Source organism: Coregonus lavaretus (assembly GCF_964263955.1).
Source record: "Coregonus lavaretus genome assembly, chromosome: 19".
In the NCBI taxonomy this organism is placed as follows: Eukaryota; Metazoa; Chordata; class Actinopteri; order Salmoniformes; family Salmonidae; genus Coregonus; species Coregonus lavaretus.
In genome coordinates this window covers 47774484-47801610 of record NC_140006.1, presented here as the reverse complement: position 1 = coordinate 47801610, position 27127 = coordinate 47774484, and the positions used below count along the sequence as shown (strand labels likewise).

The 27127-nt window shown below is 46.7% G+C and overlaps 1 protein-coding gene across 1 annotated transcript in view; it reads right to left on the bottom strand.

Annotated features, from left to right (window-relative positions):
- Window positions 1-2870: 2870 nt before the first annotated feature.
- The window catches only part of LOC311146610 (coiled-coil and C2 domain-containing protein 1B-like), a 43956-nt gene continuing 19699 nt past the window's right edge, over window positions 2871-27127 (bottom strand). The window contains exons 14-25 of the mRNA XM_084183139.1: window positions 21355-21527; window positions 13341-13466; window positions 13091-13149; window positions 12776-12892; window positions 12366-12439; window positions 11712-11770; window positions 7661-7712; window positions 7476-7575; window positions 6961-7051; window positions 5386-5508; window positions 4743-4794; window positions 2871-4652 (exon numbers count right to left, since the gene is read on the bottom strand). Of these exons, the coding sequence (XP_084039265.1) occupies window positions 4783-4794; window positions 5386-5508; window positions 6961-7051; window positions 7476-7575; window positions 7661-7712; window positions 11712-11770; window positions 12366-12439; window positions 12776-12892; window positions 13091-13149; window positions 13341-13466; window positions 21355-21527 (986 nt within the window). The 3' untranslated portion in view covers window positions 2871-4652; window positions 4743-4782. The remainder of the gene's footprint in view (window positions 4653-4742; window positions 4795-5385; window positions 5509-6960; window positions 7052-7475; window positions 7576-7660; window positions 7713-11711; window positions 11771-12365; window positions 12440-12775; window positions 12893-13090; window positions 13150-13340; window positions 13467-21354; window positions 21528-27127) is intronic.

Below are 27127 nucleotides of genomic sequence, written 5' to 3'. Positions count from 1 at the left end.
TTCACCACCATTAACTAACCCCAGCCTCATCCTTCACCACCATTAACTAACCCCAGCCTCATCCTGCCACCATTAACTAACCCCAGCCTCATCCTTCACCACCATTAACTAACCCCAGCCTCATCCTTCACCACCATTAACTAACCCCAGCCTCATCCTTCACCACCATTAACTAACCCCAGCCTCATCCTTCACCACCATTAACTAACCCCAGCCTCATCCTGCCACCATTAACTAACCCCAGCCTCATCCTGCCACCATTAACTAACCCCAGCCTCATCCTTCACCACCATTAACTAACCCCAGCCTCATCCTGCCACCATTAACTAACCCCAGCCTCATCCTGCCACCATTAACTAACCCCAGCCTCATCCTCCTTTCTGTAAGTGATGGAGAGAGGATACTAGAGGAACTGAAGCATGGTTGTTACCTGTGGGTGCGTCCCAAATTGCACCCTATTCCCTTTATAGTGCACTACATTTGACCAGAGCCATATGGGTCCCAACCCTGTCCTCCTGACCTGTGAGCCAAAGCATCTATTCAACACATTGATGCTGTCCTCCTCCATCCACAGACCCCATAGCATCAGCTAGCTACGTTTTGTTTTTGTACGATGGCGGTTTTCAAAACAAACTGCCAAACCGATTTTAAATTTGTCATCATTATACAAAGAATAAAAAATTTTGCAGAAACTATTGTAAAATGCAGAAGCTGTGCACTGGAGTCTAAGCCATTTACAGGAGAATGGGACGTAAGGACATCGAGACTGATGGCTGAAGGGTTAAAACGGCAGACCTTGGTCAATGACTGGGGTTAAAACGGCAGACCTTGGTCAATGACTGGGGTTAAAACGGCAGACCTTGGTCAATGACTGGGGCTAAAACGGCAGACCTTGGTCAATGACTGGGGCTGCTTCCTGATTCTTTACCCTTCTCCTGCAGTGTGCACTTGAACACGCCTTCTCATGGATTCAAAAATGGTGGAACTTATCTCCAGACTTTTCTTATACCAATCCAATTATTTTAGAGCCATGATGTCGAGTGTGTGAGCGGCTCCGTGGGCCTATGAGAGTTGCGTCCGAAGTGGCATCCTAGTCCTTATAGGCCTCGGTCAACAGTAGTGCCCTATATACAGTAGTGCCATATATATATATATATATATATGGGATAAGGTGCCATTTGGAATGCAACCCCACACTGCCCTCTGCTATGTGGGCACGGACCTGAATAGAAGAGGTCTGTCAGAAGAATGTACTACCTAAAATGTTTGATCTGTCAGTAATGTTTGTCGCTAAATTTGGCAGCTTGGCAGAAAGCCATGATCAAAATACAATCTTATTGTACTGGACATCTTTCTAACATTTGTAAAAAAAAAAAAGTTGTAGGTAAACAAAGATAAATACAGTATATTATCAAGTACCTGAGACATGGTGGTTTTGCCAAAGGTATTATTGATTAAACAATATGCCCAATGCTACGATACTAAACTGTAAACTCCCAAGAGAGACCGTCACACATGAATATCTGCAGAAGAACTAATGCATTGACAAACAGCATTAAAGTATGAATGTAAGTATACTGTATATTTATTGAATCATTTTATTGTAAAGAAAAATGGTGGGTTTCAGACCGTATTGAGGGCCTGCTTGTTACTCTGGTTGTGCTGTAACAATGAATAATGGAGGGCATCAAACTGCTATGGACAGATGACATTACAATGGTTATCGGAGGATCGTCCCTCCTGGGTCCTGTTCATTACGCACCAAACGGAAGAAAACAGGATTACCAGAACCACCCGTCCAATAAGGAACACTTGTTTTTGTTTTCCGTTGCAAAACGTTTTTTCCACTAATGAATACGACCCTGTTGTGCGTCAGCCTGAGTTGTGTCATTCTATTCATCTGTGTCCATCAAGGTTGCATTCAATAGACCCCAAACGGAAGAGAAGACAGAACAGAGACTACGAGGTCTTGTCCAATAAGAAACACTCAATTTAAATTTTCCGTTTGCAAAATGTTCTGTTACGTGGCCTAATGAACAGGACTCACATTTCTGGAGAGGAGCTTTCATATCTACATGCTTATGACAGTGGCTTCCTGAATCCTCACACTACAGTGTGCAACTTCAAGAGGAGACATTGTAAAGGTTGTTTTCCTGAGGCTGTTCACAGGGCTTTGTACGCCCTTACTAGGAACCAAATAGGGTGGGACCTACCTGAATTTGTCCAATAGAAACTCGATTGTGGCAATGTTTTCCGTTGCGAAACTGTTTGCTACGGTGTGCACTAGTGAATACAGCCCATTATTTCAGGTGTGCACTAACCTATATCCAAAAAGGTGCAATTGTTTGTTTTCTTGATGGTAGCATTTTGTTATTCAATTGAACAGACTTGTCCTTACCAGAACTTAAAAGACAGAAACAAACCAACTACTCGGTATTGTGACCATATTCTACTGTCCTGTGGATCAAAACAAACATTTAGTCATTCAATCAGGCCGGAACATGGCTGGATTAAGAAAATCCAGATTATTTTTAACATTGACATCAATCTAAAAAAAGAAAATAAATTATATGTATGAAAAGCACAAATCTTTTTTCTTTATTGTATACTACGAATGTCAAAAGCAGTCTAATCAAAACCTGTAGTATATATGTATAATTAAAAACTTACAGAAAAGTGAAATGCATGCTTCCTTTTTACCCCAAATACACATTTGGGGATTGATTCAGGGAAGGCACCCTAGGTTGGATAAAGTCTACAGTTTTAAGTCTCTTTATGATAAATGTGCCAAAATATACATCCAAAAACACATTGGAGGAGAGGAAAGGAAACAGTTGCATTTTGTTAAGAAATAAAAATTACTTAAAATGTATAATTAATAAAATATTTATTTGGAAATGACGGGACCGCATTGATGCACTGTATTATAAGTCATCAGTTTGAAATATTCTGACACAAGCAACATTGTAAAGTTATAGTGGGATATAATAGGCTATCAGTAGGGAATGGGGGGGATATAATTGGCTCAGACTGTGGGCCAGTTTCCCGAACACAGACTGCCCTGGACCAAAATAATGATGTTCAGTGAAGAGTCTCCATTGAAAAGCTTCTTAGTCCAGTATAGGCTTAATCCGTGTCCAGGAAACCCGCCCTGTAACCATAATGGCTTTGCTGTTAAGCATTTTAAATTACCTATTTTCATAAAATACTACTTTAAATTTGCACACAGACATAAAAAAAATGTCCTTGGCAAAAAGCTCAGCTGAACCCAACTCACGGATGATATAATTCCTATGTGTACCAAAGTTTCACAGCTATAAAGTGTAAAACTTATGAGTCTCTTCAACACAAAGAGAAATGACCGGAACAATCCCAACCACCACCACAAGATAAGTGACATCTTTCTCAAACAACATGCAGTTAAGCATCAACCACACATCATATCACATAACAGTGAGATAACAAAATCAGACATTATCTGCATCCCAAATAACCCTCTATTCCCCATTTAGTGCACTAGTTTTGACCAGGGCCCAAAGGGAATAGTGGGTCACTTCAGACACAGATCTATATTATCCAGCTCAAAGTGCCACAGTCAGAAGAGCTATGTAGCCTGATAACCATTACATTAAACCTTTATAGAGTACCTATGACAATGCTTATGTCAGTTGACCAATTGCCTTTGAATGTTCAGTAACGGTGGTAGCCAAGACATCTGTGTGCGCGTGAGGATTCTCCCGTTCTGCCATTAGGGCCGGGATTCAACCCGTGAGGATTCTCCCGTTCTGCCATTAGGGCCGGGATTCAACCCGTGAGGATTCTCCCGTTCTGCCATTAGGGCCGGGATTCAACCCGTGAGGATTCTCCCGTTCTGCCATTAGGGCCGGGATTCAACCCGTGAGGATTCTCCCGTTCTGCCATTAGGACCGGGATTACATCCCCTACGCTCTAGTCCACAATGCAGCTTTTAAAAAGGCAATGTTCCCACGTTCGCTGAGATCGCATTCAAGGTGAACGCTGCAGATGTCTGCTCAATAGGAAATTACCTTTAAAAATGTAAAGCGGCGATACCGGGGATCTAATCTGGATTGAATCCTGGTTCCAGTGAAAAAAATCAATAAAAAAAAAATAATAATAATCCTGGGAACAACAACCAACAACGTAGCGAATAATTACATTTGAGAGATGCAAGTTCTGTCGCACATTATTACTGTAATCATGAACAGTATGGCAGCTAATCAAGGCAATTCAAATATGCAGCATCGTACAGCAACAGTGATTACTTTGGTAGTGTTAGTGCATAGGTGGATAATATATTACAGAAACTAACTAGGTAGCTGTCTTTTAAATCAGCATGGTAATGAACTCGGGCTGGGATTCAAATCGGCACAAGTGTAAAATAATGACCTGTATAAGTCAAGTGCAGCGCGCCTTGGATTGAATCCTGGCCAAATGTTAACTTAAGGTTATACATGGAGCCCATTCCCCCTAGAGTGAAAAGAAGCTCCGTCTCTCAGTGTGCAAAACGTTTACAAGCTAAAGACCCGTGTTGACTGTGTCGGACCGCCAGAACCCTGGAAGACTATAAACAGGCCAGCCACGACATCGTCATCCATCATCATCATCATCAGAGGACAATGGGAGTGTTCCATCTGTGAGACAGAAAGGTAATTGAGTTGATCACTAAATTTCTATTTTAACTTCCACACAAAAGTATGTTGGGGAGAGGAAGTTCCACCTACCTTTTTAAAAGTCTTCCTAGTACTCCCAGCTAAGCAGCAGTTAGAGAAGAACCTGGAGGACCAACCAGAGGCAAAGGTTATCGAATGTCAGGGCCACAATCACGCTAGAACTCAACGGTCTGACAGGGGAAACTACACTTTGGCCTTTAACTATGAGCCAAACTCCTTGCTCCAAATATAACTGTTACTGGTCCAGGACTAACCAGGGTTCTGTGGTGTGTACCCGTGACTGGTCCAGGACTAACCAGCGTTCTGTGGTGTTTACCTGTGACTGGTCCAGGACTAACCAGGGTTCTGTGGTGTTTACCCGTGACTGGTCCAGGACTAACCAGGGTTCTGTGGTGTGTACCCGTGACTGGTCCAGGAATAACCAGGGTTCTGTGGTGTTTACCCGTGACTGGTCCAGGACTAACCAGGGTTCTGTGGTGTTTACCCGTGACTGGTCCAGGAATAACCAGGGTTCTGTGGTGTTTACCTGTGACTGGTCCAGGAATAACCAGGGTTCTGTGGTGTTTACCCGTGACTGGTCCAGGACTAACCAGCGTTCTGTGGTGTTTACCCGTGACTGGTCCAGGAATAACCAGCGTTCTGTGGTGTTTACCCGTGACTGGTCCAGGACTAACCAGGGTTCTGTGGTGTTTACCTGTGACTGGTCCAGGACTAACCAGCGTTCTGTGGTTGTCTGAAGGTCCTGTCCACTCAGAGGCTCTCTCAGGCGAACCTTGACCTCCACACGTCCTCCTGTAGGCTTACGACCATCTATCACCTGTAGTATAAAACGTAGTATCACTAAAACACACAACCAAAACAGTTCACTCATATTCCTTTCAAACTGCTTTGAGACGTGTGGGGATTTTTGTTAGCTAGGTTGAGGTGAGTGCAGCTCATGATCATCTTGTCTAGTAGGCTCTATTAGCACTGATCAGAACATTTGTTATGTAGTTTAACAAGTAGATTATTTTGCCAGCGTGTTATGTAGTTTAACAAGTAGATTATAAATTATATTATGAAGGGCAGCTCAGAACAGCTGAAGATGGATTTTAAAGAACTGATTGGGTCTCTACTTGACACCAACAAACGCCCCATAGTATCTGTTCCTCTGCCCTCCCTAAATCGTGGCATTGAACGGTTCAGCAGACTTTTAGTCCTCCATAACTGGCTACGAGACTATTGCAGCTCTGTGGGTGAAACATTTATTGACAATTTTGTTACCTTATGGAAACAAAGCTGTATTATAAGGAGGATGGGATCCACCCAAATCATTTGGGATCCTGGATCCTTTCACAGCATTATAAGGCTGCGTTGAGACAATGACTTATCAATGACCCAAGTCCAGCTAATTTAATCCCTACCATTGTGTCGCTGAGTTGTCATAATGCTGCAGAAATGTGTTTGAAAGCAGTATCCAAATCCATCAGATGTAGTGATCACAATATAGTAGCCATATCTAGGAAAACCAAAGTTCCAACGGCTGGGCCTAATATTCTGTAAAAGAGGTCATATAAGAAGTTTTGTAGTTATTCCTTTGTTGTTGATGTGAAGAATATTTGTTGGTCCGACGAGCAACCAGACGCTGAATAAGAAGAAGAAGCTCCACTATGAAACAAAGATAAATGAGGATAGGAGGATAGTAAAAAGCTTTGGCGCTTAAATGAAATTGTGGGCAAAAAGGCAAACTCTGCTCCATCATTCATTGAATCAGATGGCTCATTCATCACAAAACCCACTGATATTGCCAACTACTACTACTTTAATTTTTTCCCTCATTAAAATGCAAATCAATTTATAACATTTTTGACATGCGTTTTTCTGGATTTTTGTTGTTGTTATTCTGTCTCTCACTGTTCAAATAAACCTACCATTAAAATTATAGACTGATCATTTCTTTGTCAGTGGGCAAACGTACAAAATCAGCAGGGGATCAAATACTTTTTTCAGAGACTTTTAGGTCTCTCTCTCTCTGAATAGGTATCTCTCTCAATTCAAAGGGCTTTATTGGCATGGGAAACAGATAATAAACAAAAGTGAAATAAACAACAGTCAACATTACACTCACAAAAGTTACAAAAATAATAAAGACATTTCAAATGTCATATGTATATATACAGTGTTGTAATGATGTGTAAATAGTTAAAGTACAAATGGGAAAATAACTAAAACATAGGTTGTATTTACAATTCCCTCTCTCTCTCCCTCCCTCCCTCCCTCTCTCCCTTACCTCCACTATCTCTCGTACTTCACTCTCGGTCTCCAGTTTCTCCAGTTTGATGTGGGCCGTCCCTATAGGCTTGTCGCTCCGCAGGAAACCCCTGTCACATGACACACACAAAGACCTCACATCACTGTCACTTGAAAGGATCAAAACACCTCCACTCATCGAGGGTCACAAGGTTGTGTGTGTGTGTGGTGTGTGGTGTGTGTGTGTGTGGTGTGGTGTGTGTGGTGTGTGGTGTGTGGTGTGTGTGTGTGTGTGTGTGTGGTGTGTGGTGTGTGGTGTGTGGTGTGTGGTGTGTGGTGTGTGTGTGTGTGTGTGTGTGTGTGTGTGTGTGTGTGTGTGTGTGTGTGTGTGTGTGTGTGTGTGTGGTGTGTGGTGTGTGTGTGTGTGTGTGTGTGTGTGTGTGTGTGGTGTGTGGTGTGTGTGGTGTGTGTGGTGTGTGGTGTGTGTGGTGTGTGTGGTGTGTGTGTGTGTGTGTGTGTGTGTGTGTGTGTGTGTGTGTGTGTGGTGTAATGTACCCTTTGTGCAGCAGCTCCAGTTTGAGTCCTTTGGATTGGACCGCTCTCCTGAAGCCTCTGTGGTTCCGGTTGATGTTCAGAGTGAAGCTCTGGTTGAACTCTGGAGCACAGAGACATGAGCCACACATGAAATGGGGTTAACCTATGTACAGACACACCACAGACACCACGGTCCTGGGCATTACCTGGGGAGTTAGTGTTCTTGATCACAGCAGTTCTGTGTTTCTGGGGTTGCTCCTGAGATCAGAGGAGAAGATAGACATTAGTTCAAATAGAGATTATTACTACTGCTGCTACTACTATTACTACTAGTGGCTACTGTGCTTGAAATTTAGCTAGCTTGTTGCTACCTGGATAGCTACTAGTAAAACAATAGCTGGAACGACCTAGCGAACAGACGCGAACTGGCTGAGTCAATTCAGTGGCTAGCTTTGCACATGGCTAGCTAACAGTAGCTGCTAGGGGTAAGTTATAACCTATATTTGTGTTTTGTTTTTACATACTGGTAGCCCGAGTCGTTCAAGGGAATTCGGGACATGGGTGACTAGTTAACGTTAGCTTGGCTCTCTCTGTGTGTTCGTGCCGTGGGAGGAGGGGTTTCTTCTTTGTCTGAAAGCAATGGCTAGCTAGTATGCTAACTATTCTAGCTAACTAACTGGCTGAATAAGTTGACGACGGACTCGCTCAAGCTGTCGGGACTAACCCACAACCCACTCCCGAGTGGCGCAGTGCTAGCTGTGCCACTAGAGATCCTGGTTCGAATCCAGGCTCTGTCGTAGCCGGCCGTGACCGGGAGAACCATGGGGCGGCGCACAATTGGCTCAGCGTCGTCCAAGGTAGGGGAGGGAATGACCGGCAGGGATGTAGCTCAATTGGTAGAGCATGGCGTTTGCAATGCCAGGGTTGTGGGTTCGATTCCCATGGGGGCCAGTATAAAAAAAATGATGTATGTACTCACTAACTGTAAGTCGATCTGGATAAGAGCGTCTGCTAAATGACTAAAATGTAAATGTAAATGTTAGACACGGACACGAATGATCTGCTTGGCGTGTTGACACACTGGTGGTTTGTTGTGGCCGAGTATTGGTGCTAAACCGTGTTGTTGGAGTCCGGCATGCTAGTTGGCTGTGGCGTCATATGACTAGGTGCCCTGGACGATTTTCACGGAAGAATACTGTACCAAGTTAGCTAGCTGAATAAACTAAGTTAGTCTATTCCTAGAAAACATTGAACCGCTGTTGTTTACAACAATTAGTTTCTGAGGTGGAAGTTGGGAGAGTTATATTTGGGTGTGTCAGTGAAACGTGAGGGAGGCCCCGCTCTCTCCTTTCCCAGATGTTTAGTTCATTTCATTCCGACCTCCTTTGCATTATTGTAGCCATTATCTGTAGCCTGTCAACTATGCCTCTGTCTATCCCTGTTCTCTCCTCTCCGCACAGGCTATACAAACGCCTCACACCGCGTGGCTGCTGCCTCTCTAACCTGGTGGTCCCTGCACGCACCACCCACGTGGAGTTCCAGGTCTCAGGCAGCCTCTGGAACTGCCATTCTGCTGCCAACAAGGCAGAGTTCATCTCAGCCTATGCTACCCTCCAGTCCCTCGACTTCTTGGCGCTGACGGAAACATGGATTACCACAGAAAACACTGCTTCTCCTACTGCTCTCTCCTCGTCTGACCATGTGTTCTCACATACCCCGAGAGCATCTGGTCAGAGGGGTGGTGGCACAGGAATCCTCATCTCTCTCAAGTGGACATTCTCTCTTTTTCCCCTGACCCATCTGTCTATCTCCTCATTTGAATTCCATGCTGTCACAGTCACTAGCCCATTCAAGCTTAACATCCTTGTAATTTATCGCCCTCCAGGTTCCCTTGGAGAGTTCATCAATGAGCTTGACGCCTTGATAAGTTCCTTTCCTGAGGATGGCTCACCCCTCACAGTTCTGGGTGACTTCAACCTACCTACGTCTACCTTTGACTAATTTCTCTCTGCCTCCTTCTTTCCACTCCTCTCCTCTTTTGACCTCACCCTCTCACCGTCCCCCCCTACTCACAAGGCAGGCAATACGCTTGACCTCATCTTTACTAGATGCTGTTCTTCTACTAATCTCACTGCAACTCCCCTCCAAGTCTCCGACCACTACTTTGTATCCTTTTCTCTCTCGCTCTCCTCCAACACTACTCACTCTGCCCCTACTCAGATGGTAATGCGCCGTCGCAACCTTCACTCTCTCTCTCCCGCTACTCTCTCCTCTTCCATCCTATCATCTCTTCCCTCTGTTCAATCCTTCTCCCTCCAATCTCCTGATTCTGCCTCCTCAACCCTCCTCTCCTCCCTTTCTGCATCCTTTGACTCTCTATGTCCCCTATCCTCCCGGCCGGCTCGGTCCTCCCCTCCAGCTCCGTGGCTTGATGACTCATTGCGAGCTCACAGAACAGAGCTCCGGGCAGCTGAGCGGAAATGGAAGAAAACTAAACTCCCTGCCGACCTGGCATCTTTTCACTCCCTCCTCTATACATTTTCTTCATCTGTTTCTGCTGCTAAAGCCACTTTCTACCACTCTAAATTCCAAGCATCTGCCTCTAACCCTAGGAAGCTCTTTGCCACCTTCTCCTCCCTGCTGAATACTTCTTGATCCAAACCAGTCAGGTTTCAAGACTGGTCATTCAACTGAGACTGCTCTTCTCTGTGTCACGGAGGCTCTCCGCACTGCTAAAGCTAACTCTCTCTCCTCTGCTCTTGTCCTTCTAGACCTGTCTGCTGCCTTTGATACTGTGAACCATCAGATCCTCCTCTCCACCCTCTCCGAGCTGGGCATCTCCGGCGCGGCTCACTCTTGGATTGCGTCCTACCTGACCGGTCGCTCCTACCAAGTGGCGTGGCGAGAATCTGTCTCCGCACCACGTGCTCTCACCACTGGTGTCCCCCAGGGCTCAGTTCTAGGCCCTCTCCTATTCTCGCTATACACCAAGTCACTTGGCTCTGTCATATCCTCACATGGCCTCTCCTATCATTGCTACGCAGACGACACAACTAATCTTCTCCTTTCCCCCTTCTGATAACCAGGTGGCGAATCGCATCTCTGCATGTCTGGCAGACATATCAGTATGGATGACGGATCACCACCTCAAGCTGAACCTCGGCAAGACGGAGCTGCTCTTCCTCCCGGGGAAGGACTGCCCGTTCCATGATCTCGCCATCACGGTTGACAACTCCGTTGTGTCCTCCTCCCAGAGTGCGAAGAGCCTTGGCGTGACCCTGGACAACACCCTGTCGTTCTCCGCTAACATCAAGACGGTGACCCGATCCTGTGGGTTCATGCTCTACAACATTCGGAGAGTACGACCCTGCCTTACACAGGAAGCGGCACAGGTCCTAATCCAGGCACTTGTCATCTCCCGTCTGGATTACTGCAACTCGCTGTTGGCTGGGCTCCCTGCCTGTGCCATTAAACCCCTACAACTCATCCAGAATGCCGCAGCCCGTCTGGTGTTCAACCTTCCCAAGTTCTCTCACGTCACCCCGCTCCTCCGCACACTCCACTGGCTTCCAGTTGAAGCTCGCATCTGCTACAAGACCATGGTGCTTGCCTTTGGAGCAGCGAGGGGAACGGCACCTCTGTACCTTCGGGCTTTGATCAGTCCCTACACCCAAACGAGGGCATTGCGTTCATCCAACTCTGGCCTGCTGGCCCCCCTACCTCTGCGGAAGCACAGTTCCCGCTCAGCCCAGTCAAAACTGTTCGCTGCTCTGGCACCCCAATGGTGGAACAAGCTCCCTCACGACGCCAGGACAGCGGAGTCACTCACCACCTTCCGGAGACACTTGAAACCCCACCTCTAAGGAATACCTGGGATAGGATAAAGTAATCCTTCTACCCCCCCTTACCCGACCCCCCCCAAAAAAAAAATACTGTAAAGTGGTTATCCCACTGGCTATAAGGTGAATGCACCAATTTGTAAGTCGCTCTGGATAAGAGCATCTGCTAAATGACGTAAAACAACTACTACTACTGCTGATACCACCATTACCACTACCACCCTACAGCCCTTCTCAGACCAATCAATAGGCATACTATAGCTTGGAGCACAGCACACCTGATTCAACTAATGAAGGGCTTGATGATTAGTTGATTATGTGAATATGGTGTGCTAGTGCTGGATTAGAACAAATATGTGCAACGGATGTGAGTCTCCAAGAACCGGTTGGTAACCAGAGCTGTATCCTACCAACTCACCGTACTGGGGTAGGGGAAGTCAAACTTCACATAGGCATCCAGGTCATTGGTAGCTACACCTGAGGAGAGAGGTCAGAGGGAGGTCAGAGAGAGGTCAGTGAGAGGTCAGAGAGGAGCTGACTCAATACCTGGGTGCTGTTCCAGAGAGCTGGATCAATGAGTTCACCACCACCATCACGGGGGAATACAGGAGGAATACAGGAGGAATACAGGGGGAATACAGGAGGAAACAGGGGGAATACAGGAGGAATACAGGAGGGTTTACAGGGGAACACGGGGGGGATACAGGGGAACTACAGGGGGAATACAGGGGGAATACAGGGGAAATACAGGAGGAAATACAGGGGGAATACAGGGGGAATACAGGGGGAATACAGGGGGAATACAGGAGGAATACAGGGGGAATACAGGGGGAATACAGGGGAAATACAGGGGGAATACAGGGGGAATACAGGGGGAATACAGGGGAAATACAGGAGGAAATACAGGGGGAATACAGGGGGAATACAGGGGAAATACAGGGGAAATACAGGGGAAATACAGGGGGAATACAGGGGGAATACAGGAGGGTTTACAGGGGAACACGGGGGGGATACAGGGGAACACAGGGGGGATACAGGGGAACACAGGGGGGATACAGGGGGTCAATGTTACCTGAAGGAGCAGGCAGGTTCATCCCTCTCACTACCACTACCACCATCTCTGTACTACTGAGCTCTGGGAAGATCCTAGAGAGGGGGAGAGAGGGGGAGGGAGAGAGAGAGACAGAGAGGGGGAGGGAGAGAGGGGGAGGGGGAGAGGGGGAGGGGGAGGGGGAGAGGGGGAGGGGGAGGGGGAGGGAGAGAGGGGGAGGGAGGGAGGGAGGGAGGGGGAGGGAGGGGGAGGGAGAGAGGGGGGAGGGGGAGGGAGAGAGAGAGACAGAGAGGGGGAGGGGGAGAGGGAGAGAGAGAGAGAGAGAGAGAGACAGAGAGAGAGGGAGAGACACAGGATAACACAGAAGAGGGAGATTAAGAACGAGAGAGCGTGCGAGAGATATCGGTAGACAGAGAAAGAGAGACAACAACCTGACGGTGTGGTATGTCCTCTCCTCAAAGTGATGTTTAGGAGGGTCCAGTCCCTTAGACTGGGACAGCTTCAACATCTCCAGACTCGTCTTACAGCTCTCTGCCATCTTCTCAAACCTGCAGCACACACACACAACCACACACACACACACACACCGGGAGGAACATCAGTACCACAACGCCAACATAATGTGTGTGTTGGTCCACGTTGCATGTTAAAAGTGTGTGTTAGTTGGCGTTGTATAATGCATGTTAGTATTCCATGCAGACAGACAGGCTAGATGTGTACAGCATACTGTGATGGCGCTCTCTTACTTGGTGGTCTCAGTGATGTTACCCAGATGAGTGAACTGCTTGGAGTAAGTCATGCACTTCTAGAGGAGAGAGAAAAATAAATGCTTCATGACTAAATGTCAGTACAGTGGCAGGTCAAAAGGCAGAAGAGGACAAGTGGTAATGCAGGGTTTCCTCTGGGCTCCTTTCTGTTAACATATCCACACTTCTCTTTTTTGGCTAGCCTTTTGAGTTTGGAGGTGTGTAAAAGCCTCTCCTTGATAATTAGTACCTCGTACTGTTCCTTCAGTATCTTGGCCAGTTGAGTGTAGACCTCCCCTGCCTTCTCGGAGATCTGGACGTCACTGTGATGAACCAGGATGAAGTCCTCATCCTCGTCACCAGGGGGCGACGGCACCTAGAGAACAGCACAGACAGACAGACAGGGCGTTACACCACAGAGGTAGTGGATTGTAGTTCCTTCCTACTAAAGGTAGGGAGATGTCTGGAATGACACTGTCCCATCCAAACATTGTTGGGCGGGGGGGGGGAGAAGCCACTATAAAAGGACACATTGGTTAAACTGTGATCTGCTGCATAATGTCATCCTTATTTAAAATTGTTACAAAGCCACAAACAACCTCATTAAAAAGCTCATAAGGACCAGACCCTAAGACGTTCGCCTAAAATGACATCCCAAATCGAACTGCCTGTAGCTCAGGACCTGAAGCAAGGACATGCATATTCTGGATACCATTTGAAAGGAAACACTTTGCAGTTTGTGGAAATGTGAAATTAAATGTAGGAGAATATAACACATTAGATCTGGTAAAAGATAATACAAACAAAAAAACATGCGTTTTCTATTTATTTGTTTGTTCCATCATCTTTGAAATGCAAGAGAAAGGCCACAATATAATATTGCAGTTTAGGCACAATTTAGATTTTGGCCACTAGATGGCATCAGTGTGTGCAAAGTTTCAGATTGATCCAGAGAATACTGGACTATAATAAATAATAATATAATAATAATATGCCATTTAGCAGACGCTTTTATCCAAAGCGACTTACAGTCATGCGTGCATACATTTTTTTTGTGTATGGGTGGTCCCGGGGATCGAACCCACTACCTTGGCGTTACAAGCGCCGTGCTCTACCAGCTGAGCTACAGAGGACCACAAATAAATACATTAGGACTATTTTGTATCAAGTCTGCCCAAATGTGCCGAATTGGTCAATTGATATATTTTCAAGTACATAACTATAGAGAATATACAAAAATTATGTGGTAATAAAAAATTTAAGTTTACACACTCCCAGGAATGTCATACATGATGGATCATTAGCTTATACACTAACTTTCACACATCTAGATGGCCGGGCGGGGTGGGTGTGGAGCCAGAGACAGCAGGGGTTCAAACTGTAGAACCCAGTTCCTACATTTGAATATAAAAATGGATTTTATCAAACAAAACTACACTACATTTTATCTCTGGGACCCTTAGGATGACAAATCAGAGCAAGATTACTGAATGTAAGTACATTATTTACCTTCAGAGGTGAATGTATCAAACCAGTTGCCGTGATAAGTGTTTTGTTGTTGTGCACTCTCCTCAAACAATAGCATGGTATATTTTCACTGTAATAGCTACTGTAAATTGGACAGTGCAGTTAGATTAACAAGAATTTAAGCTTTGTGCCCATATAAGACATGTCTATGTCCTGGAAAGGTTGCTGTTACTTACAACAGTCATGCTAATCACATTAGCGCATGTTAGCTCAACCGTCCCGTATACGGGACACCGATCCCGTAGAGGTTAAATCATTGCTTAAAACAAAACAGTGTTAGGCCTAGTTATGTTCTCTCTCATCTAGGCTGCAAAATTATTTTAAAAAATTGGTAGGGCCATGTTTCTCTTGTCCATTAAAATACCCAGTTACATTAGCCTACCTTTTAAAACTACGCAGAACAACAATATAAAACGCAACGTGTAACGTGTTGGTCCAATGTTTCATGAGCTGAAATAAAAGATCACAGAAATGTTCCATACGGACTAAAAGCTCATTTCCCTCAAATTTTGTGCAGAAATTTGTTTCCATCCCTGTTAGTGAGCATTTCTCCTTTGCCAAGATAATCCATCCACCTGACAGCTGTGGCTTATCAATAAAATGATTAAACTGTATGATCATTACACAGGTGCACCTTGTGCTGGGGACAATAAAAGCCTACTCTAAAAATGTGCAGTTATGCCACAGATGTCTCAAGTTTTGAGGGAGCGTGTAATTGGCATGCTGACTGCAGGAATGTCAACCAGAGCTGTTGCCAGATATTTAATGTTAATTTCTCTACCATAAGCCGCCTCAAACGTTGTTTTAGAGAATTTGGCAGTATATTCAACCGGCCTCACAACCGCAGACGACGTGTAACCACGCCAGCCCAGGACCTCCATATCCGGCTTCTTCACCTGCGGGATCGTCTGAGAGGGGAGAGGGGGGGGGGTGCGGAGGAGTATTTCTGTCTGTAATAAAGCCCTTTTGTGGGGAAACAACTAATTATTGGCTGGGCCTGGCTCCCCAGTGGGTGGGCCTATGCCCTCCCAGGCCCACCCATGGCTGCTCCCCTACCCAGTCATGTGAAATCCATAGATTAGGGCCTAATGTATTTATTTAAATTGACTGATTTCCTTATATGAACTGTAACTCAGTCAAATCTTTGAAATGGTTTATATTTTTGTTCAGTATAATATTATAGCCGTATCAAGTGTATGCTATTGTTATTTCATCTTCATCAGATGGGTAAGCGACATTCCAAACAATAAGCCAGACAACAGAGTGTCCGCTGTAAAAAGGCCCGTGATCCTCCCACACGTTAAAACAATAAGCCAGACAACAGAGTGTCCGCTGTAAAAAGGCCCATGATCCTCCCACATGTTAAAACAATAAGCCAGACAACAGAGTGTCCGCTGTAAAAGGCCCATGATCATCCCACATGTTAAAACAATAAGCCAGACAACAGAGTGTCCGCTGTAAAAAGGCCCATGATCATCCCACATGTTAAAACAATAAGCCAGACAACAGTGTCCGCTGGAAAAAGGCCCATGATCATCCCACATGTTAAAACAATAAGCCAGACAACAGTGTCCGCTGTAAAAGGCCCGTGATCCTCCCACATGTTAAAACAATAAGCCAGACAACAGTGTCCGCTGTAAAAAGGCCCGTGATCATCCCACATGTTAAAACAATAAGCCAGACAACAGTGTCCGCTGTAAAAGGCCCGTGATCCTCCCACATGTTAAAACAATAAGCCAGACAACAGAGTGTCCGCTGTAAAAAGGCCCATGATCATCCCACATGTTAAAACAATAAGCCAGACAACAGTGTCCGCTGGAAAAAGGCCCATGATCATCCCACATGTTAAAACAATAAGCCAGACAACAGTGTCCGCTGTAAAAGGCCCGTGATCCTCCCACATGTTAAAACAATAAGCCAGACAACAGTGTCCGCTGTAAAAAGGCCCGTGATCATCCCACATGTTAAAACAATAAGCCAGACAACAGTGTCCGCTGTAAAAGGCCCGTGATCCTCCCACATGTTAAAACAATAAGCCAGACAACAGAGTGTCCGCTGTAAAAAGGCCCATGATCCTCCCACATGTTAAAACAATAAGCCAGACAACAGTGTCCGCTGGAAAAAGGCCCATGATCATCCCACATGTTAAAACAATAAGCCAGACAACAGTGTCCGCTGTAAAAGGCCCGTGATCCTCCCACATGTTAAAACAATAAGCCAGACAACAGTGTCCGCTGTAAAAAGGCCCGTGATCATCCCACATGTTAAAACAATAAGCCAGACAACAGTGTCCGCTGTAAAAGGCCCGTGATCCTCCCACATGTTAAAACAATAAGCCAGACAACAGTGTCCGCTGTAAAAAGGCCCGTGATCCTCCCACATGTTAAAACAATAAGCCAGACAACAGTGTCCGCTGTAAAAAGGCCCGTGATCCTCCCACATGTTAAAACAATAAGCCAGACAACAGTGTCCGCTGGAAAAAGGCCCATGATCATCCCACATGTTAAAACAATAAGCCAGACAACAGAGTGTCCGCTGTAAAAAGGCCCGTGATCATCCCACATGTTAAAACAATAAGCCAGACAACAGTGTCCGCTGGAAAAAGGCCCATGATCATCCCACATGTTAAAACAATAAGCCAGACAACAGAGTGTCCGCTGTAAAAAGGCCCGTGATCATCCCACATGTTAAAACAATAAGCCAGACAACAGAGTGTCCGCTGTAAAAAGGCCCATGATCCTCCCACACGTTAAAACAATAAGCCAGACAACAGAGTGTCCGCTGTAAAAAGGCCCATGATCCTCCCACACGTTAAAACAATAAGCCAGACAACAGAGTGTCCGCTGTAAAAAGGCCCATGATCCTCCCACACGTTAAAACAATAAGCCAGACAACAGAGTGTCCGCTGTAAAAAGGCCCATGATCCTCCCACATGTTAAAACAATAAGCCAGACAACAGAGTGTCCGCTGTAAAAAGGCCCATGATCATCCCACATGTTAAAACAATAAGCCAGACAACAGAGTGTCCGCTGTAAAAAGGCCCATGATCATCCCACATGTTAAAACAATAAGCCAGACAACAGTGTCCGCTGTAAAAAGGCCCGTGATCATCCCACATGTTAAAACAATAAGCCAGACAACAGAGTGTCCGCTGTAAAAAGGCCCGTGATCATCCCACATGTTAAAACAATAAGCCAGACAACAGTGTCCGCTGGAAAAAGGCCCATGATCATCCCACATGTTAAAACAATAAGCCAGACAACAGAGTGTCCGCTGTAAAAAGGCCCGTGATCATCCCACATGTTAAAACAATAAGCCAGACAACAGAGTGTCCGCTGTAAAAAGGCCCGTGATCATCCCACATGTTAAAACAATAAGCCAGACAACAGAGTGTCCGCTGTAAAAAGGCCCATGATCCTCCCACATGTTAAAACAATAAGCCAGACAACAGAGTGTCCGCTGTAAAAAGGCCCATGATCATCCCACATGTTAAAACAATAAGCCAGACAACAGAGTGTCCGCTGTAAAAAGGCCCATGATCATCCCACATGTTAAAACAATAAGCCAGACAACAGAGTGTCCGCTGTAAAAAGGCCCATGATCATCCCACATGTTAAAACAATAAGCCAGACAACAGAGTGTCCGCTGTAAAAAGGCCCATGATCATCCCACACGTTAAAACAATAAGCCAGACAACAGAGTGTCCGCTGTAAAAAGGCCCATGATCCTCCCACACGTTAAAACAATAAGCCAGACAACAGTGTCCGCTGGAAAAAGGCCCATGATCATCCCACATGTTAAAACAATAAGCCAGACAACAGAGTGTCCGCTGTAAAAAGGCCCATGATCATCCCACATGTTAAAACAATAAGCCAGACAACAGAGTGTCCGCTGTAAAAAGGCCCATGATCATCCCACATGTTAAAACAATAAGCCAGACAACAGAGTGTCCGCTGTAAAAAGGCCCACGATCATCCCACACGTTAAAACAATAAGCCAGACAACAGAGTGTCCGCTGTAAAAAGGCCCACGATCATCCCACACGTTAAAACAATAAGCCAGACAACAGAGTGTCCGCTGGAAAAAGGCCCATGATCATCCCACACGTTAAAACAATAAGCCAGACAACAGAGTGTCCGCTGTAAAAGGCCCATGATCCTCCCACATGTTAAAACAATAAGCCAGACAACAGAGTGTCCGCTGGAAAAGGCCCATGATCATCCCACATGTTAAAACAATAAGCCAGACAACAGTGTCCGCTGTAAAAAGGCCCGTGATCATCCCACATGTTAAAACAATAAGCCAGACAACAGAGTGTCCGCTGTAAAAAGGCCCGTGATCATCCCACATGTTAAAACAATAAGCCAGACAACAGTGTCCGCTGGAAAAAGGCCCATGATCATCCCACATGTTAAAACAATAAGCCAGACAACAGAGTGTCCGCTGTAAAAAGGCCCGTGATCATCCCACATGTTAAAACAATAAGCCAGACAACAGAGTGTCCGCTGTAAAAAGGCCCGTGATCATCCCACATGTTAAAACAATAAGCCAGACAACAGAGTGTCCGCTGTAAAAAGGCCCATGATCCTCCCACATGTTAAAACAATAAGCCAGACAACAGAGTGTCCGCTGTAAAAAGGCCCATGATCATCCCACATGTTAAAACAATAAGCCAGACAACAGAGTGTCCGCTGTAAAAAGGCCCATGATCATCCCACATGTTAAAACAATAAGCCAGACAACAGAGTGTCCGCTGTAAAAAGGCCCATGATCATCCCACATGTTAAAACAATAAGCCAGACAACAGAGTGTCCGCTGTAAAAAGGCCCATGATCATCCCACACGTTAAAACAATAAGCCAGACAACAGAGTGTCCGCTGTAAAAAGGCCCATGATCCTCCCACACGTTAAAACAATAAGCCAGACAACAGTGTCCGCTGGAAAAAGGCCCATGATCATCCCACATGTTAAAACAATAAGCCAGACAACAGAGTGTCCGCTGTAAAAAGGCCCATGATCATCCCACATGTTAAAACAATAAGCCAGACAACAGAGTGTCCGCTGTAAAAAGGCCCACGATCATCCCACACGTTAAAACAATAAGCCAGACAACAGAGTGTCCGCTGTAAAAAGGCCCACGATCATCCCACACGTTAAAACAATAAGCCAGACAACAGAGTGTCCGCTGGAAAAAGGCCCATGATCATCCCACACGTTAAAACAATAAGCCAGACAACAGAGTGTCCGCTGTAAAAAGGCCCATGATCATCCCACATGTTAAAATAATAAGCCAGACAACAGAGTGTCCGCTGTAAAAGGCCCATGATCCTCCCACATGTTAAAACAATAAGCCAGACAACAGAGTGTCCGCTGGAAAAGGCCCATGATCATCCCACATGTTAAAACAATAAGCCAGACAACAGAGTGTCCGCTGTAAAAAGGCCCGTGATCCTCCCACATGTTAAAACAATAAGCCAGACAACAGAGTGTCCGCTGTAAAAAGGCCCATGATCCTCCCACATGTTAAAACAATAAGCCAGACAACAGAGTGTCCGCTGTAAAAAGGCCCATGATCCTCCCACATGTTAAAACAATAAGCCAGACAACAGAGTGTCCGCTGTAAAAAGGCCCATGATCCTCCCACATGTTAAAACAATAAGCCAGACAACAGAGTGTCCGCTGTAAAAGGCCCATGATCATCCCACATGTTAAAACAATAAGCCAGACAACAGAGTGTCCGCTGTAAAAAGGCCCATGATCCTCCCACATGTTAAAACAATAAGCCAGACAACAGAGTGTCCGCTGTAAAAAGGCCCGTGATCCTCCCACACGTTAAAACAATAAGCCAGACAACAGAGTGTCCGCTGTAAAAAGGCCCGTGATCCTCCCACACGTTAAAACAATAAGCCAGACAACAGAGTGTCCGCTGTAAAAAGGCCCATGATCCTCCCACATGTTAAAACAATAAGCCAGACAACAGAGTGTCCGCTGTAAAAAGGCCCGTGATCCTCCCACACGTTAAAACAATAAGCCAGACAACAGAGTGTCCGCTGTAAAAAGGCCCATGATCCTCCCACATGTTAAAACAATAAGCCAGACAACAGAGTGTCCGCTGTAAAAGGCCCATGATCCTCCCACATTGGAGAGGAGAGAGAACACACGTTAGGCCCCATCCGACATTTAGCTCTGCTTTGGTGATCTCCACTCGGTCTACAATCTACCTTGTTCTCTCGCATTACGTTCAATAGTCGACCAATCATATGTATTGAACATTTAGGCTACGGCCAATAGGGAATAGGCCATTTGGCCCGTCGCCCTGCTGTGTGTTCACTGCATGGCGCTGCCAGACTGATGTTCTCGCCATCAACGGTGACTTGTCAAATCATAGTCAATAGACGATGCAATCGTTATAAAATCGCCCAAACCTACTTCCTACACTACAGGCAAAGACAGTAAGAAGATATGCAAAAACTGCTTCTCCAATAGAAATCCTCGATCACGAAGTTATGGCGACGTTGGCTTGCTAAGCTCATGCGCAGAAACACATAAAAATCGGGTCTAACGGTCACGTAGCGCCGAACTGCGCATGTGCAGGCCGTCAAATGAAAAGGCACTGCTTCAATATAAAGTTGTTTTTGACAAAAAAAAAGTTAAACGTGTCAGTTTGTAACTTTCACGAGGTTGGAGTAATGACAGGTTTAGTCTAGGTTGTGCCTTTAGAATTCGTGAAAATTCACCTTGCTGATGTCGACGTGTTTGCCCGCCTTGACGGCCTCTATGAGTGGATCCAGTCCCTTGGCGGTACGGAGCAGGGTTCTGGCTGTGTCCATGTCATTCTTCTGTTTGGCCTGCAGCGCTGCCTTCATGTACAGCTGCCTGCGCCCCTCCACAAAGTCCAACTGCTGCAACGCTACAGGGAGGAGAGGAACAACATTTTATTCAAATGACATCCTATTTCCTATATAGAACACTACTTTCAACCACAGTAGGACACAATAATAATATGCCATTTAGCAGACGCTTTTATCCAAAGCGACTTACAGTCATGCGTGCATACATTTTTGTGTATGGGTGGTCCCGGGGATCGAACCCACTACCCTGGCGTTACAAGCGCCGTGCTCTGGGGTAGAGGGTATAATGTGTGATTTGCTCAGACTTTCATGACTGTTTATGACAGTTGTCCTGTTCGAGTAGTAACAGTAACTGGGTTGTCATCTCTGTCTTCTCTTGACTGGCTGTTCTCTCGGAGTTAACAGGACTCTTGGCTGTTCTCTCGGAGTTAACAGGACTCTTGGCTGTTCTCTCGGAGTTAACAGGACTCTTGGCTGTTCTCTCGGAGTTAACAGGACTCTTGGCTGTTCTCTCGGAGTTAACAGGACTCTTGGCTGTACTCTCGGAGTTAACAGGACTCTTGGCTGTACTCTCGGAGTTAACAGGACTCTTGGCTGTACTCTCGGAGTTAACAGGACTCTTGGCTGTACTCTCGGAGTTAACAGGACTCTTGGCTGTACTCTCGGAGTTAACAGGACTCTTGGCTGTACTCTCGGAGTTAACAGGACTCTTGGCTGTACTCTCGGAGTTAATCAGTCCGCATGCTAGTCTGGTTGTTTTTCCCAATAGTATTTGTCACGTTTCGTAAAACAGCAAGTGTAGACTAACAGTGAAATGCTTTTCCAATAACACAGAGAGGAAAAATGAGAAATAGAAAAACACGAATACATTTTTACATTTTAGTCATTTAGCAGACGCTCTTATCCAGAGTGACTTACAGTTAGTGAGTGCATACATTTTCATACTGGCCCCCTGTGGGAAACGAACCCACAACCCTGGCGTTGCAAGCGCATTGCTCTACCAACTGAGCTACACGGGGCCTAAAAATAAATCCACAACGAGTAACATGGGAACCAGCTGGGGCGGCCACCAAATGTAGTCAGCCGGTGACTGTCAAGCAAATAACTGTCTAATCCACTGGTGCTAATCTTAGGATGGGTTGCGTGATGGAATGGCCTGGCTAGGGTGCCACAGGATACCAAGGAGGTGGATGATGGAATAGCCTGGCTAGGGTGCCACAGGATCCCAAGGAGGTGGATGATGGAATGGCCTGGCTAGGGTGCCACAGGATCCCAAGGAGGTGGATGATGGAATGGCCTGGCTAGGGTGCCACAGGATCCCAAGGAGGTGGATGATGGAATGGCCTGGCTAGGGTGCCACAGGATCCCAAGGAGGTGGATGATGGAATGGCCTGGCTAGGGTGCCACAGGATCCCAAGGAGGTGGATGATGGAATGGCCTGGCTAGGGTGCCACAGGATCCCAAGGAGGTGGATGATGGAATGGCCTGGCTAGGGTGCCACAGGATCCCAAGGAGGTGGATGATGGAATAGCCTGGCTAGGGTGTCACAGGATCCCAAGGAGGTGGATGATGGAATGGCCTGGCTAGGGTGTCACAGGATACCAAGGAGGTGGATGATGGAATAGCCTGGCTGGGGTGTCACAGGATCCCAAGTAGGTGGATGATATGGTGGTGGATGAGTGACTATCAATAAATGGTTAGTAGCAACTGGGTGGGATAAAAGTAGATTGGAAGGTGCGTTTATATAAGCAGAGAGATGTTGTGTGGAAGTCATTCAGATGGCAGGGGGCTATGTCCGTACCCCCCCGTCCCCCCCCCCCGTCCCGTCCCCCCGTCATTGAATCTAATATTGTGACCATTAAATAATGACTGAAACCAATCTCCATCTGTGTAACGTACTCTCTTGCATTCTGAACTTCTCAATACCAGAAACTCATCATATAAAACACAAACACTGCTTTGTTGTTTAGGCTGTACACACTCCATCAGTCTCTCATTCAATTTGACAACCACTTGATAATGCCTTGAATTTCACGCCGGTATCGCCATTGTGAGGCCGTAATGTTCCCTAAAAAAAAAAATCCATGCCTTTATGGCCAGTGGCAGTTGTGCCCTTCTCCCTGAGTATTGCGCGCTCCGAATCACCTCTCACTCACATTTTAGTAATTTAGCAGACGCTCTTATCCGGAGCGACTTACAGTTAAGTGAGTGCATACATTTTTCATACTGGCCCCCCCCCCCCCGTGGCTCTCCATCACGTGATCTGGTCTTTCTCACAGGCTACCAGTGAAGACAGACACATTGGGGACGCAGCTGCGCCCGTCCTTGCATATTGAAGATATTGGAAGAACTGTCCACATGTACTTTTCGTCAGCCGACAAGATGAGTCGGCCTAACGAACAGCAAAAACACTAGCCTATGTCAATCTACTGTCCCCCATAGTAGAAAAGTCGACCTGTTCTATTCTGTGAGAGAAATAAATATTCCAAACATAGTCTGGGACAGTTGTGGGATGCGAAAGATCCCAAATTAATGCAACCACTAGCATCAAAAAAACTTTTTGATCGCAATGTGGCTGACGCAACAGATCAGAACGTTTAGTTTAAAATGTTGATAAACTATTAGGCTATTTCTTCACATTATAAGCGCAGTGATGTGCACATGGCAGTAGGCTATAAGCGGGAATGTTCCATTAGCGGGAAAAACACCATTATCAAAAAAGTGACCGCAAATGCAATTATGCATGTAATGCTTTTATTATAAAAGGTGCATTTTTATGGTGAAAATTATCTTCCCCAAACTTTAAACTCACGCGCTGCTTATGTATGCCAGTTAGGCTCTAAACCCCTTGTAAAGCGGATTAATGTGCTTCATTTGAAACATATAGGCCTATGAGCTAGGCTACATGAGGTGTGCGACTATGATTAGAAAAAGTCGCAAAAAATAAGGCTTTGTTTCTTAAGCTGGGCATCATTCACAAGTGATAATATATAATTCACAAGTGATAGGCTAATACTGACACCCATCAGACTATTCTTGATTTAATTTTGTCTTTACATATACTAAATAATACACGTGTGAAATTTGTTTTGATTTAGAATGGACCGTTATCATGCACCTGTATCAAAACAGGGGCAGCGGAAAAAAATATGTCATCTATGCACTTAAATAGCGAATGGAGGACGCTTTTCCCGTGGTTTATTTCCATGCCAGCCAGGTAGGCTATACTCCTGTTGTAAAGAGAAGCAATGAGCTTAATATTAGGAAAGTTGAGAAATAAATATAGTAGGCCTAGCCTATAGAAAGCTGATGGGATCCTCCTCTTTTTAATAGAGGCCATCACTCTGTTTTCTCACGCAATTGCACAGCCTATAGAAATGTTGCGCAACATGAGCTCATGGGTTCTCATGAAGTGTTTGATTAGATTTTCGATCACATTTGCATTGATGTCAGTGATTAGAGGGACAATAGAGTGCTGAGTACCAGGCAGTTAGCAAGTTTGGTAGGCTACTAATGACCATCAGCAGCATCAGAGCTTGGAGAAGCCTAATTACCGGGACTAAACGGTCACGTGGAATTTGACTGCCTTCATGACTCGTGACCGCCGGTGGGGCGGTAATACGGTCACTGCAACAGCTCTAATACCAGCTATATACACATGGGGTAGTTTGGTACATGGAGCCAGGGAAGGTCCAGAGTGGTGTGGGTTGGGGTAGGCTGGTACATGGAGCCAGGGAAGGTCCAGAGTGGTGTGGGTTGGGGTAGTTTGGTACATGGAGCCAGGGAAGATCCAGAGTGGTGTGGGTTGGGGTAGGCTGGTACATGGAGCCAGGGAAGATCCAGAGTGGTGTGGGTTGGGGTAGGCTGGTACATGGAGCCAGGGAAGATCCAGAGTGGTGTGGGTTGGGGTAGGCTGGTACATGGAGCCAGGGAAGGTCCAGAGTGGTGTGGGTTGGGGTAGGCTGGTACATGGAGCCAGGGAAGGTCCAGAGTGGTGTGGGTTGGGGTAGGCTGCTACATGGAGCCAGGGAAGGTCCAGAGTGGTGTGGGTTGGGGTAGGCTGGTACATGGAGCCAGGGAAGGTCCAGAGTGGTGTGGGTTGGGGTAGGCTGGTACATGGAGCCAGGGAAGGTCCAGAGTGGTGTGGGTTGGGGTAGGCTGGTACATGGAGCCAGGGAAGGTCCAGAGTGGTGTGGGTTGGGGTAGGCTGGTACATGGAGCCAGGGAAGGTCCAGAGTGGTGTGGGTTGGGGTAGGCTGGTACATGGAGCCAGGGAAGGTCCAGAGTGGTGTGGGTTGGGGTAGGCTGGTACATGGAGCCAGGGAAGGTCCAGAGTGGTGTGGGTTGGGGTAGGCTGGTACATGGAGCCAGGGAAGGTCCAGAGTGGTGTGGGTTGGGGTAGGCTGGTACATGGAGCCAGGGAAGGTCCAGAGTGGTGTGGGTTGGGGTAGGCTGGTACATGGAGCCAGGGAAGGTCCAGAGTGGTGTGGGTTGGGGTAGGCTGGTACATGGAGCCAGGGAAGGTCCAGAGTGGTGTGGGTTGGGGTAGGCTGGTACATGGAGCCAGGGAAGGTCCAGAGTGGTGTGGGTTGGGGTAGTTTGGTACATGGAGCCAGGGAAGGTCCAGAGTGGTGTGGGTTGGGGTAGGCTGGTACATGGAGCCAGGGAAGGTCCAGAGTGGTGTGGGTTGGGGTAGGCTGGTACATGGAGCCAGGGAAGATCCAGAGTGGTGTGGGTTGGGGTAGGCTGGTACATGGAGCCAGGGAAGGTCCAGAGTGGTGTGGGTTGGGGTAGGCTGGTACATGGAGCCAGGGAAGGTCCAGAGTGGTGTGGGTTGGGGTAGGCTGGTACATGGAGCCAGGGAAGGTCCAGAGTGGTGTGGGTTGGGGTAGTTTGGTACATGGAGCCAGGGAAGGTCCAGAGTGGTGTGGGTTGGGGTAGACTGGTACATGGAGCCAGGGAAGGTCCAGAGTGGTGTGGGTTGGGGTAGGCTGGTACATGGAGCCAGGGAAGGTCCAGAGTGGTGTGGGTTGGGGTAGGCTGGTACATGGAGCCAGGGAAGGTCCAGAGTGGTGTGGGTTGGGGTAGGCTGGTACATGGAGCCAGGGAAGGTCCAGAGTGGTGTGGGTTGGGGTAGGCTGGTACATGGAGCCAGGGAAGGTCCAGAGTGGTGTGGGTTGGGGTAGGCTGGTACATGGAGCCAGGGAAGGTCCAGAGTGGTGTGGGTTGGGGTAGGCTGGTACATGGAGCCAGGGAAGATCCAGAGTGGTGTGGGTTGGGGTAGGCTGGTACATGGAGCCAGGGAAGGTCCAGAGTGGTGTGGGTTGGGGTAGGCTGGTACATGGAGCCAGGGAAGGTCCAGAGTGGTGTGGGTTGGGGTAGGCTGGTACATGGAGCCAGGGAAGGTCCAGAGTGGTGTGGGTTGGGGTAGGCTGGTACATGGAGCCAGGGAAGGTCCAGAGTGGTGTGGGTTGGGGTAGGCTGGTACATGGAGCCAGGGAAGGTCCAGAGTGGTGTGGGTTGGGGTAGGCTGGTACATGGAGCCAGGGAAGGTCCAGAACCAGTAACCAGTACAGAGTGGATGTGCAGGGGCACAAGGTAGATATGTACATATAGGTAGGGATAAAGTGACTAGGCAACAGGATAGATAATAAACAGT